This window comes from Carcharodon carcharias, chromosome 8 (assembly GCF_017639515.1).
Source record: "Carcharodon carcharias isolate sCarCar2 chromosome 8, sCarCar2.pri, whole genome shotgun sequence".
NCBI classification, from domain to species: domain Eukaryota; kingdom Metazoa; phylum Chordata; class Chondrichthyes; order Lamniformes; family Lamnidae; genus Carcharodon; species Carcharodon carcharias.
The window spans coordinates 161,816,381-161,829,060 of record NC_054474.1 but is presented as its reverse complement, the minus strand read 5'-3'; the positions used below and the strand labels follow the sequence as shown (position 1 = coordinate 161,829,060).

General features: G+C 39.5%; 1 protein-coding gene across 1 annotated transcript in view; it reads left to right on the top strand.

Annotated features, from left to right (window-relative positions):
• Nucleotides 1-12,680, top strand: part of cntrl (centriolin) — a 132,081-nt gene that overhangs the window by 56,066 nt on the left and 63,335 nt on the right. The window contains exons 14-18 of the mRNA XM_041193665.1: nucleotides 82-258; nucleotides 5,930-6,064; nucleotides 7,475-7,620; nucleotides 7,755-7,962; nucleotides 10,455-10,634. Coding sequence (XP_041049599.1) covers nucleotides 82-258; nucleotides 5,930-6,064; nucleotides 7,475-7,620; nucleotides 7,755-7,962; nucleotides 10,455-10,634 — 846 coding nt within the window. The remainder of the gene's footprint in view (nucleotides 1-81; nucleotides 259-5,929; nucleotides 6,065-7,474; nucleotides 7,621-7,754; nucleotides 7,963-10,454; nucleotides 10,635-12,680) is intronic.

Genomic DNA, 12,680 nt, shown 5'->3' with positions numbered 1-12,680 from the left:
GATTTACATGGAAGAATATTGGTAACCTAAACCTTATTGAGTTTAGTAAGCTGCAGAGTCAACGTTTGATTCTCATTGTAGGAGATGTCTGACCTGGAACATTCTTTACAAGAGCAACAGGAATTAAATGAATCCCTGCGTCAAGCTCAGGGTGACCTCAGTGAGTATGAAGCTGAATTAGAATCTCAACTGCAAGCAAGGGATATTGAAGCAAACCAACTTAGAGAAGAACTGGAGCGACTCCAGAAGCTTAGTCAAGTGAGTTACAATCTCAGTGCTTGATTCTTATTCGTTCTCCCAGAATTGTCGTGTTTATTTTTCATTGCGAGTCTTGAGAGTATTCAGGCAGTAAATACTTTGTTTATTTATACCAAGGTTTATACAGCATGAAGAAAGAAAAGTGAATGGCATTGTATACTCAAGGTTCATTGGTTGAATTTTTTTGAAAAATTTCTGTTGAGTTTTCCATTAGATATCTGGTCATTGTAATTTTTGAACTTTTATTAAGTACTTTATTTAATTACTAGACTAAAACTTACAAGTGACTAAAGCCCTTTTTCAGTGATTCCAGTATTACTTTGCTGTTGATTCCATAAACTTATGTTGACTATTGCTTTATGTACATGTTCAAGTTAATTTAAAAGAAAATGAGAATTGCATTTACATCATGACCACTGGATGTCTCAAAGTGCTTTGTAACTAATGAAGTGCTTTTGAAGTGTGGTCACTTTTGTAAGGTAGGAAAGACAGCAGCCACTTTGCGTACAGCAAATTCTCACTAAGAGCAATATGATAATAACCAGACAATGTTTGCGTGATAACAAAAACAACAATTGCTAGAAAAGCTCAGCAGGTCTGACGGCATCTGCGGAGAGAAACACGGACTTAACGTTTCGAGTCTGTATGACTCAGAACTAAAGAGAAGTAAAAATGTGGTGAAATATATACTTTTTAAGGGGGGTGGGACAGGTGAAGCTGGATAGAAGGCCAGCGATAGGTGGAGGCAAAGGGGAGATTGCGAAAGATGTCATAAACTAAAGGTCGAAGGGGTGTTGATGGTGGAGATACTGGCTAAAGGAGGCGCTAATGGTGACATTAAGAGTAGAATGCAGGATGAGCAAGTGACAGATGGCTCTGGTGGGGTGGGGTGGGGGGAGGGGACGGTTTGGGAGAAAAGATCGAAATAGGCTAAAAGGTGGGGATAAAACAATGAATGGAAATAAATTTTATTAATAATAATAGAAATGGGTGGGGAAAAATAAAAATTAAAAAATAAACATTGGAAAAAGGGAATCAAAAAAGGATGAGGATGGAGCAGAGTTCATGATCTGAAGTTGTTGAACCTAGTGTTAAGTCTGGAAGGCTATAAAGTGCCTAATCGGAAGATGAGGTGCTGTTCCTCCAGTTTGCGTTGAGCTTCACTAGAACATTGCAGCAGGCCAAGGATGGATGCGTGGGCATGAGAGCAAGGTGGTGTGTTGAAATGACAAGCGACAGGAAGGTCTGGGTCATGCTTGCGAACAGACCAAAGGTATTCCGCAAAGCGGTCACCCAGTCTGCGTTTGGTCTCTCCAATGTAGAGGAAACCGCATTAGGAGCAGCGAATGCAATAGACTAAATTGAGGGAAGTGCAAGTGAAATGCTGCTTCACTTGAAAGGAGTGTTTAGGTCCTTGGACAGTGAGGAGAAGGGAAGTAAAGGGGCAGGTGTTGCACCTACTGTGATTGCATGGGAAGATGCCATGGGAGGGGGTTGAGGTGATGGAGGAGTGGACCAAGGTGTCCCGGAGGAAATGGTCCCTATAGAATGCCGACGGGGGGTGAAGGGATGATGTGTTTGGTGGCTGCATCATGCTGGAGTTGGCGGAAATGGCGGAGGATGATCCTTTGAATGCGGCGGCTGGTGGGGTGAAAAGTGAGGACAAGGGGGACCCTGTCATGGTTCTGGGAGGGAGAAGAAGATGTGAAGGCAGAGGTGCGAGAGATGGGTCGGACTCGGTTGAGGGCCCTGTCAACCACTGTAGGTGGGAAACCTCGGTTAACAAAGAAGGAAGACATGTCAGAGGAACTGTTTTGGAAAGTGGCGTTGTCAAAACAGATGCAACGGAGGCGAAGGAACTGAGAGAATGGGATGGAGGTCTTACAGGAAGCAGGATGTGAGAAGTTGTAATCGAGGTAGCTGTGGGAATTGATAGGCTTGTAATGAATATTGTTGGATAGTCTATCACCAGAAATTGAGACAGAGAGGTCAAGGAAGGGAAGGGAAGTGTCAGTGATGGACCATGTGAAGGTGATGGAGGGGTGGAAATTGGAAGCAAAATTAATAAATTTTTCCAGGTCCAGACAAGAGCATGAAGCGACACCGAAACAGTCATCGTTATACCGGAGAAAGAGTTGTGGGAGGCGGCTGAGTAGGACTGGAACAAGGAATGTTCCACCAATTAAAATGTTCCATCTTAATGTTTGTGTGATGTTGATGGAGGATTTAATAAATCAACTATCCATTAATAAGAAACTAATTAGTAATAATTAATTAATAAGAAATTAAGAAAATAAAAATGTTCATAAATGGTAATACAATCATTTTCAGAAACTTAGCTGCAAATCATTCATGGTGTATTTCTAATTGAAAAGCATTTGGTGAAATGCAAGTCTCCCACACAAATCTTGTGGCCTGGATTTTGCAGTGGTAATGACCATGAAACTTTCAGCGTTTTGCCATCATTACTCCACTGAAATGGACAGCAACTTTGGAAATCCACACAAGGGCAAAATAATGCAGAAATACAGAAGTTGCTTTAAGTGATACTGTGCTTCTCCAGAGGATGTGCTATAGAGACACCCCCAGACTGCAATCAGTGGTATTGATGAGAACTTCCACACTTGTACTATTAGTCTCACTGTAAAAGCCGTTCAGAAAGTTGCACCTTGTTAAATTGAGGTAAGACTGGGGTTTTTTTTAGTGTACCAATTTCATAATAACTGCCAAACATCCTCACTGGTGCTGAGAAGCTAATTTTATATTCGTGAGATGTCAACTTCCTCCATAATAAAAAAGAAATCCATGTTTTAAAAACATTGGGCAGAATTTCACCCATGTCGGGCGGGCCCGGCGGGGGTGATCAGCAAGCCGACAACTGCCTGCGTTCGGGGCTGGAATGTGATTTCACGCTGGTGGTTCAATTAAGTCCAGCATGAAATGCGAGCTGCAGCACTCAGCACTGCCGGTGCGGACGGGTGGGGGTAGTCGGGGGCGCAGTGTGAGCAGAGCGAGCGCGAACTTTGCACATGTATGCGAGTGAGTGCTTCATAATCCCCCTGACAGAGCTGCCTCGGAGATGAGTTATAAATAAAAATTTAATGAAACATGTCCCCTCATGTGACTCTGTCAGATGAGCAGGGACATGTTATTAGTTAAATTTTATTACTTTTATTTTTATTTGCTTTTGGAAACCTCATCCACGGGCTGAAAACCTTATCCTGCCCGTGGATAAGGTTTCCAAAAAAAGTAAAGGTCACTTGGCCTTGTGCGAAAAATGTAAGCTAATTGATTGCTTACTGGCCTTAACAGGCTTTTTAATTGTTGGCGGGCACACTGCCGACTCCGGCACGTGCCCACCAACCAAACTATTGCGTGACTGCGCGTTGATGTTGGCACACTCAGCCAACGTCATTGCGTGTCATTTCACGCTTGAGTGGGTCGGGAGTGCGCTCACCCGCTGAGCTAAAAATTTTGTCCAATATTCCTTCAAAAAATTATTTTATCTGCAATAATATAGAAACAAAAATAATCATTTATTTTGTTATCTGAAAATTTAAGTAAGTGCTTTTAACTTTCTGGTTTGCCGTATGTGAATACTTCAGAATGATTGTTGCTTACCTGTTTGCTGACAACATTTGCTGCATGCCAAGAGGTCCCCTTGGCTAGGCTACTGATTTAAACTGCTGTCAGGAGAGGGAACAACCAGGTTACAGTCATCACTTTATCTTTTTAGGCAGCTTTCTTCGAGATCAACCACAAGTGCCGTTGCTTCATTGCTGCCTGCAAAATCCAATCCATTATTTTGGAAAATTTGTTTTTCCTCTTTTCAGTATTTTCTGTTTTTGCTTCATTTCGCAGCATCTGCAGTTTTTTGCTTAATTTATTTTTATAGTGCTGCCTCTGATAATGCATTTCTAAGTGAGGAGGCACGTACACTCCAGAAGCAAAGTGTTGGCAACAGCATAGATATTCAGCCATCCCTATGTTTCAGCAAATTCACATCAGCCTGTACTTCCCTGAAATTGGGAAGATCTTTGACCAGAATGATATTGTAAAAGCACTGGAGCATAATATAATCGGGCATTTTGTTCATTGCAAAATACATCAAAATCACATTAGTCAACTAAGGTTACTTTAAAGACATTTTCCCATATTCTAGTGGTTGTTTTTATTTTTGTATCTTGATTTTTGTGCTTACGAAACTCTCTGAAAATGTTAACCCTTATCTAGAGTATAGGTTCCACAAATGTTGGATACCCTTTGATAACTTGCTTACATGTCCATTGTTTGTGTATGAACTTTGATAGCATCAGAAAGTCATTTGTATGCAAGGATATTACAACCAAACCCAATGCTCCTCTTGCTTGATGCACCAGCAAGGGTTGCTTGATAGCCATTAGGAATAGAAATCCGGGGTTTTTGTTCTAGTCAGCCCAGTGACGCTACAGGCAATTACAATGTTGCCTTGGTTGAGAACGATTAACCGCACATGCTTTCCTAGTTCGTGGTTCAGCTATTCACTGCTTAAGCTTGTAGAGCCTTTGGGAGAACTCTTCCTTTCCGATTGCTGCGAGTATAAGTTCCTTTTTTCTCCTCAGTCTCACACCATGCAACTTGTGCAGCCACAGTTTATAAAGCTGACTTGTTCCAAACTTCCATCAGTGCTATTCTAAACCAACTACTACATCATGGCTGGAATAACCCATCTAGGCTCCTTGCCAATTTAAAGGAGAAAACAGTTGGTCTCCAGTTGGTATCTCACCCTAGGAAGCACCCAGAAACAGCGGAGTGGGAAATATTACCTGCATGTTCTTGCATTTTGTTGGGGCAATGCATCATGCGATTATATCCTCACTGTTATTTTAAAAACACTATCTTTTTCTTGCTTCTGTATGATCTTTTGCTTCCTTTTTACTGCCTTTATCATTTGTTTTAGTCTTGCTTTGTTTTTGTTTATTTCTCCTTTATTTTTGAAATGTATCAATTTTCTCTCCTATGTTTTTGTCGGGTTTTCTGCTGTCATGAGGGAGGGATACACTCAAGACCAGTAAGTAAAGGAAATCAGCAACCATTTATCTGGCACGGGGAACTTTGAACAAAGGCATAAAACAGGACTAGAAGGCATAATTTGAAACCAGTTAAGGTAGTTCTGAACTGTAGGACAAGAGCAAATTTTGTTTAAGATCTAAATGAAAGAAAGCTGGCCCTTCAGTATTTTATTTTTAATAAGTAGTTCTCTTGCACATTTTCTTTGATTGTGGATTATTTTGTATAAATAGTGAAAAATATTCAATTCCCTGATGATTATTATGACATTATGATGTAATTTCATTTAAAACACTTATGCTCTTTGAATCTTGGTAAAATTCTAGAGGTTCCAAATCATTTATATGAAATTATGATTCAGGTAGTCAGAAGACACTGGAACTGTAAAGAACTGTATTACATGCTCACTGAATCAGTTTGCAAGTGTAACATATGGCACTGTCTACCACTAGATCTACCTGCTCCCAAGAGCTCAGATGCATCCTTGGTTACCAGACATTGGGAGAGACTTGAACGTTCTTGAGCCTTTAAGTTTCTTAAAATGAATATGTTTGTATTCTCTACACAGGACGGTCTAAAAAAAATAGTTGTCTGCTAATGTAGTGGAATATTTACTTTCTAGATGGAACAATCTGCCCTGCAGGCTGAGCTGGAAAAAGAAAGACAAGCACTAGAGAATGCCATAGCACAGGCTCAAATAGTGGCTGAAAAAGAGCATGAAAACAAGAAGTTAGTTGCACAGCTAAAAGGTCTTAAGGTAAGTCAATTCTGACTGGCAGTTACTTAGAATACACAATTGCTGCACTTTTTTCCTAAAAGCATTATACATTCATTTAATGTCCTACAGCATTGAGGAGTGATCTCATAACAAAATAACACTGATTCCTACCTATGGAATAATCTACTGTGATATTTGAAAATGTATTAAGTTGTTCATTATATTTATATTGGAAAAGTGCTTAAACTTTGCATATTATTATTTGAAAAATTAGTCCTGGACTCAACCTTACTTAGAATACACAAAGGATACCTATCACAATGTATATCTAATATGCTGATAAAATATCATGTGAATCCCTTGAGTAAATTCACTCAAGATATCTTGGAAAAAATGTTATGTCTGATGTTGTGAACTGTGTTGTGTTGTTTGCTTAAGATCATGAAGTTCACAAACAGAGCTTGAGAATTTAATTATTATTTTATAAATTACTGGCCATAATTTAGTTACTACTTTATTGTTACACTTCACACTTGATCCAATTCTTTAAACACACTGATATCAAGGAACAGCAAATTATGTTACATGTGCTAATTTGGCAATAACTTTGCAACACCAAATAACTGTGATAAATTTATCCAATGTATTTAGTGTTCATAATCGAGGATTCATCGTCTTTTACAGTATAGTTCAGAAATGTTTGCTACTTTCATTTTATTGTGTGATCATAAAATAGGCCTGATCCTAGAGGTTGTTACTGCTAGAGAAATATCTGATATTCTCATCACCAGCTGATTGAAATACTGTACCAGCTGTTCAGGGAGGCTTCCTCTTTATTTTTAAAATAGGAACATAACATGTTTTTGCGACTAAAACAAAACTAGGAATGGTTGTCAAACTACATTTTTCAATTTTTTTTGCTGACATATCAACCAAATTTAAAAATGACATTATTTATGATAGTTTGTAGTACAGTGAGTTAATGCTTTTACCTGTGCGACCTGTGTTTAAAAACTACGCCCAATTCATAAATTAGATTCTCCTCTCTTAGTTGTGCGTCCACATCTTAAAATTCTTCATAATTAACCATCTAACTTCGAAGTGGTGACAAACTGTTGGGGCAGAGTAAAGGAAGATTTATTTTAGCATTTGAACCCAAACCTAGCATTACTTGGTGCTGATACAAGATGCCAAAAAGGGAAAATGACCTATTCCTATTGTCTTGAGGAGCACTATTAAAATTTAGTCATTTGGGAGTGGAGTTTTGTGCATGATCAGCATTCATTTTTGACTGCAGTGTGACTGGTAGCAATGCATATTCCACAGATGTAAGTCAGAACCTGTAATATGCATAATAATTGCAACCCTATTTAGCCAAGAAAACAGATTCTGTTAAACACACATTGAAGATAATGGATACTTATAATCCGAATATTGTGATCTTTCCAGACTGATAACTGTATGTTGAAGGAACAGCTTCAGGAGCTGCAGGCACATATGAATCAGGCAATGAAGACCATGATTCATCCAGAGGAGGTGGCCGCTCGTGTCTCTGAATTCAGGAAAAAACTGGATTCTGGTATTCGAGAAATCAGGTTAGACTTTCAGTCTGTTGTAGTTATTCAATGCATGCTTTTTGAACTTTGTTAATATTAGAATTTTAAAATACATCCTGTGTTCAAGCAATCAGCCATTATGGGAAATGAGGAATAATTTTGTTCATTTATAGGCCTTATAACCAAGGAGACACTTTGGGAAAGAATCTTGCCGGATTGCAGAAGCAGTTGAATGAAATTTTGGGCCGCTCACAACAGGAAAAAGAAGAAGCATTACAGCATCGGAGGAAATTAGAACAGGAAATGATGGCATTACAGGTTAAACTGAAAAATACTGAGGAGAATTACAAAACTGCTTGTGAAAAGGCGGCAGAGACATTGGTAATTGTAGGCTGATGAAAATTACATCAAATACTATAGTTCAACCAATATAACAATTTTTGTTCATGTTTTAAAAGTAAAATGAATTGTAAAATATAATAAATCCTTAACTAAGATTATTCCATACATTAATTATTAAAAATGTTTTTGTACAATTGTTACACTGCAACATATTAATGTTGTGCTAATAGAGTACAGTGTGAGGATGTTTTGGGACAGATGTAACTCATTGCTGTGGATACACCATATAAAGAAAATAGTTTAGTAATTGTTGTCTTCTTGTGGTACATTTAAATATAAATAATAAGATTTGTTAACCCTGGGGGGAGAGAAAAGGCCTCATCATTAAGATGTTGGGACTCAAAGCATGATGTAGCTTGATGGACAAGTTGTTGCCATTCTGATCAATTGGTAGCAAGCTCCTCCCAGTTAATAATGTCAATATCGCCATGCTTATAGGAGAGCTTCAGGGAGTCTGAAGCATTTTCCTTGTCCCTTCCTAGAATGTTGGCCATTTGAGAGTTGATAAAGCAGGATTTGGCGTGGAAGATTGTTTTCAATCATCCAGGCGTAGTTGATTTTGCAGGTTTTTTTGAATGCTTGTGGAGCTGGCTTCAAGAGGGACACTAGTGTTAATTTGATGGTCTTTCCATTGATTCTGGAGGATGCTGTAGAAGCATTGCTGATGGAATTTTTCTAGCGCTCTTATGTACTGATGCATATTCCAGGTCTCACTACAGTACAGGATTGTGGTGATGACAACTGCTCTGTACTCTTGGGCTCTTGTTGACTTGTTCTCAAACACTTGCTGCCATAGTTTGTAGAAGGCTTTGCTGGGGCAGTTGATCTCATCAATGTTTGGATTTCTTCATCAGTGGTGGCCTTTTAAGAGAGGTGGCTGTCAAGGTATGGGAAGTGCTCAACATATTCGAGTCTCTCCTTCAACATATATGGGAGGTGGAATATTTGGCTGACCAGACGTGGGTTGATATGAGTTTTGTTTTGGCAACATTCAAAAGCAGGCCGAATCTCTTGCAGGCAGAATTGAAGAGATTGAGAGTGTATTGCAAATTAGGTGCAGCATACAACATTACAGTCATCTGCAAACTCCTTAGACAGCACATTCCAAAGCCCACAACCACTACCACCTAGAAGGACAAGGACAGCAGCCAGATGGGAACACCACCATCTGGAAGTTCCCCTCCAAGTCACTCACCATCCTGACTTGGAAATATATTGCAGTTCCTTTACTGTTGCTGAGTCAAAATCCTGGAACTCCCTCCCTAACAGCACTTTGGGTGTACCTACACCACATGGACTGCAGCAGTTCAAGAAGGCAGCTCACCACCACCTTCTCACGGGCAACTAGAGGTTGGCAATAAATACTGGCAGAGCGAAGCCCACATCCCATGAATAAATAAAAAGAAACTGTAGATCATGTATTATTATGGTGGTCAGTTTAGTTTTGGCAAGGAGGCAACTGAGGTTAAAGGGTTTCCCATCTAAATGATATTTAATGCTGACACCACAGAACAGTTGATCTTTGATGAGGTGAATAGCCACTGTCAAGTAGATTGTCAATAGTATGGGAGCTATTACACATCCTTGCTTGACCCTGGTCTTGTTTTTGAAGGCACCTGTTTCAGATTTACCACTTAAGACAGTTGTAGTCACATCATCATGAAATAATTGCAGGATTGTGATGAAGTTTCTTGGACATCCGAATCTTTAGAGCACAATCCAAAGAATCTTGCAATTTACTAAGTCAAATGCTTTGGTCGGATCAGTGAATGCAATGAAGAGTTGCTGGTGTTGTTCTCGACGTTTTCTTGGATTTGTTTGGCAACAAAGGCCATGTCAAAGATTTCCCTGGAAGGTCTAGAGCCACATTGTGTCTCTGGGAGGATTGTCTCAGCCACAGTAAGCAGGAGATTCCAGAAACTGCATGTTAGGATTTTCTCTGCTATGGACGAAGTGGGGGAGGCACCTTGATAGTTTCCACTGCATGATTTACCTTCGATCTTGAAGATAGAATGGGGCACTCAAATAGGGTACAATGTGATAATTGTAACTTCTGAAAGACAGTGTTGGCATTTTAGTGCACAGTATAAATGCAATAGGCTAGTAAACCAAAAAATTACAAAGAAATGCAGGGATGCAATAAGAACGTGTGAAATTTGACCACGCAGATTCTTAGAGTTCAGGGACCCCAATTTGAAAACCGATTCTTTAAAATTTGGCAGAAGGGGTTTTCAGTTTGGTTTGTTGAATGAAAATGCTAAATAAGGCAAGAAGCATTTTACTGTCTACCTGTATTCACATTATTTCTCAAAAAGGATGTATTTTAATTTTTTAGTATTCATTCTTGTTATTTACTCACATTTGCCTAAGCATCACTGTCTGTCCTAGTTCCTGTGTTCCGCAAGTTAGACTCAAATGATCTAATATTTGTGACTGCATTTTCCAGAAATTAATTGTGATCTCTGTGGCAGATGAAATCTGAAAAAGGAGTCAATGAAGCTAAGGCACAGGAGTTGAAGAATGAAATATTGCGGCTCCAGGAGCAACTGGCAAACATGCAAGAGTTACAGGCACTGACTGATGAACAGCTCCAGGAGGCTGATGCAGATAGAGATAAACTTTTAACAGAACTTGAAGATAAAGAAAATAAGGTAATAACAATCTTATTTAAATGATGACCATAAAAATTTGGTAAAAATCTACTCCTTAGAATTCATCCAATTTAATTAACTTAACCTGATTCAAACCAAAGATCACTTGTAGTGGTTTGCTGGAGATAATAGTGTTTTTTTTCTGTTATCTTTCCTCAATGATTTGCCACCACAACATATAATGGTGTTAGTTTTAGTAGTGCCCCACTTTGGAAATTAACATAACTATAATTTTTTTTTATTCGTTCATGGAATGTGGGTGTCGCTGGCTCGGCCAGCATTTATTGCCCATTCCTAATTGCCTTGTTCAAAGGGCATTTAAGAGTCAACCATGTTGTGGGTCTGAAATCACATGTCAGTCAGACCAGGTAAGGATGGCAGATTTCCTTCCCTAAAGGACATAAGTGAACCATCAGCAATGGTTTTGTGGTCATCAGCAGACTTTTAATTCCAGATTTTTGTTGACTTCAAATTTCACTATCTGCCGCGGAGGGATTCAAAGCCAGGTCCCCATAGCATTACCCTGGGTCTCTGGAATACTAGTCCAGTGACGATGCCACTCTGCCACCACCTCCCCATGTTAGCACGCGTATACAACATTTAACATATAAGAGCAACTCCAGGTGCTTTACAGAGGCATAACTGGACAAAAATGGACACTCTTCCAAAGTTGGAGCACTTAAATGCAGAACACGACTGGAGGAGAATTCTGTGATCAATTGTGTTAAAGGCTGCAGAGGAAGAATGCAGCATGACCACAGTCAAGATTGTCATTTGTGACTTTGTTTAGGGTTGTTTCAGTGCTGGAGCATGGGTGGAAGAGATTCAATGGAGTTGAATTAAAGATTGGCAATTCGGCAGGCAAGATATTTTCATGAACTTTGGAAAAGAAATGGAGATTGGGCAGTAGTTTGCAAATCAGAGCTTTGAAACAGTTGTTTGTGGGAGGATCAGTGGTGATGATGGCACCTTTGAAAGGGAGGGGACAGTACCTGAAGAGAGTGAACTATTCAATTAACATAGAAGGCCAGAAGGATTCTAAGTATTTTAGTGGGAATGGGATTAAAGGAGCAGGAGGTGAGTCTAATGGACACAGTGAGATCAGAGAGCAAATGATATGAGATAGGGAATAAACTAAAGATCAGGGCTTAGAGTGAGAGTCCTTTTCTAGTACAAATGTAGAAGGAAATACAGTTGGAAGGATGTAAGGGAACAAATGTGAAAAGAAATGCAAGAAGATGGTCAGAGATTACCTATCTGATTGAGACCATGGGTGTAGGGAGGTCACATGAGATGGCAAATTGAATGGGGAGGCTATGAATATCATTGGAGAGTTATATTGAAGAAATTCAGTCTGGTGAAATCAGAAAAGAAAGCAAAGTAAATTGAGGAACAAATTGAAATCACCAAGGATTAGGTGTAGTTCAGTGCTGAGGCTGAAAGAGGAAAGATGACATTTTAGCTTGGACAGAAATTAAGTATGGTAGAGAATGACAATTTTAATGGAAAGGTAAGAAGGGCAGAATAAGGCAAGACGCTTGAAGGTAGAGAAGATGCTAAAGAATAGTGATAAGGGCCACACTAATTTTGGTTTCTGTGGCAGTGGTGGAGAAAAGTGTAAATAGGTAGAGGGATTCCAGTAAAGTCTGAACTATTGCCACACATGCACGGAGTTTGCTGATTTACTGGTCTTTGCTCCTGGAGAACACTCAGTTCCCTGGGTGCAATGGCCAGGAAGAAATTACCAGGTTACTAATTCATTAACTGCCTGCATTTCTGAGGCAGTGGTGTAGTGGTATTGTCACTCACTGGTATTTCAGAGACCCAGGTTAATGCTCTGGGGACCTGGATTCAAATCACTATAGCAGATGGTGAAATTTGAATTCAATAAAAATCTGGAATTAAAAGTCTGACGATGAACCATTGCCGATTGTCATAAAAACATGGTTCACTAATGCCCTTTAGGGAAATCTGCCAACATGTGACTCCAGACCCATAGCAGTGTGGTTGGCTCTTAAATGCCCATGTCCCATGAACGAATAACCT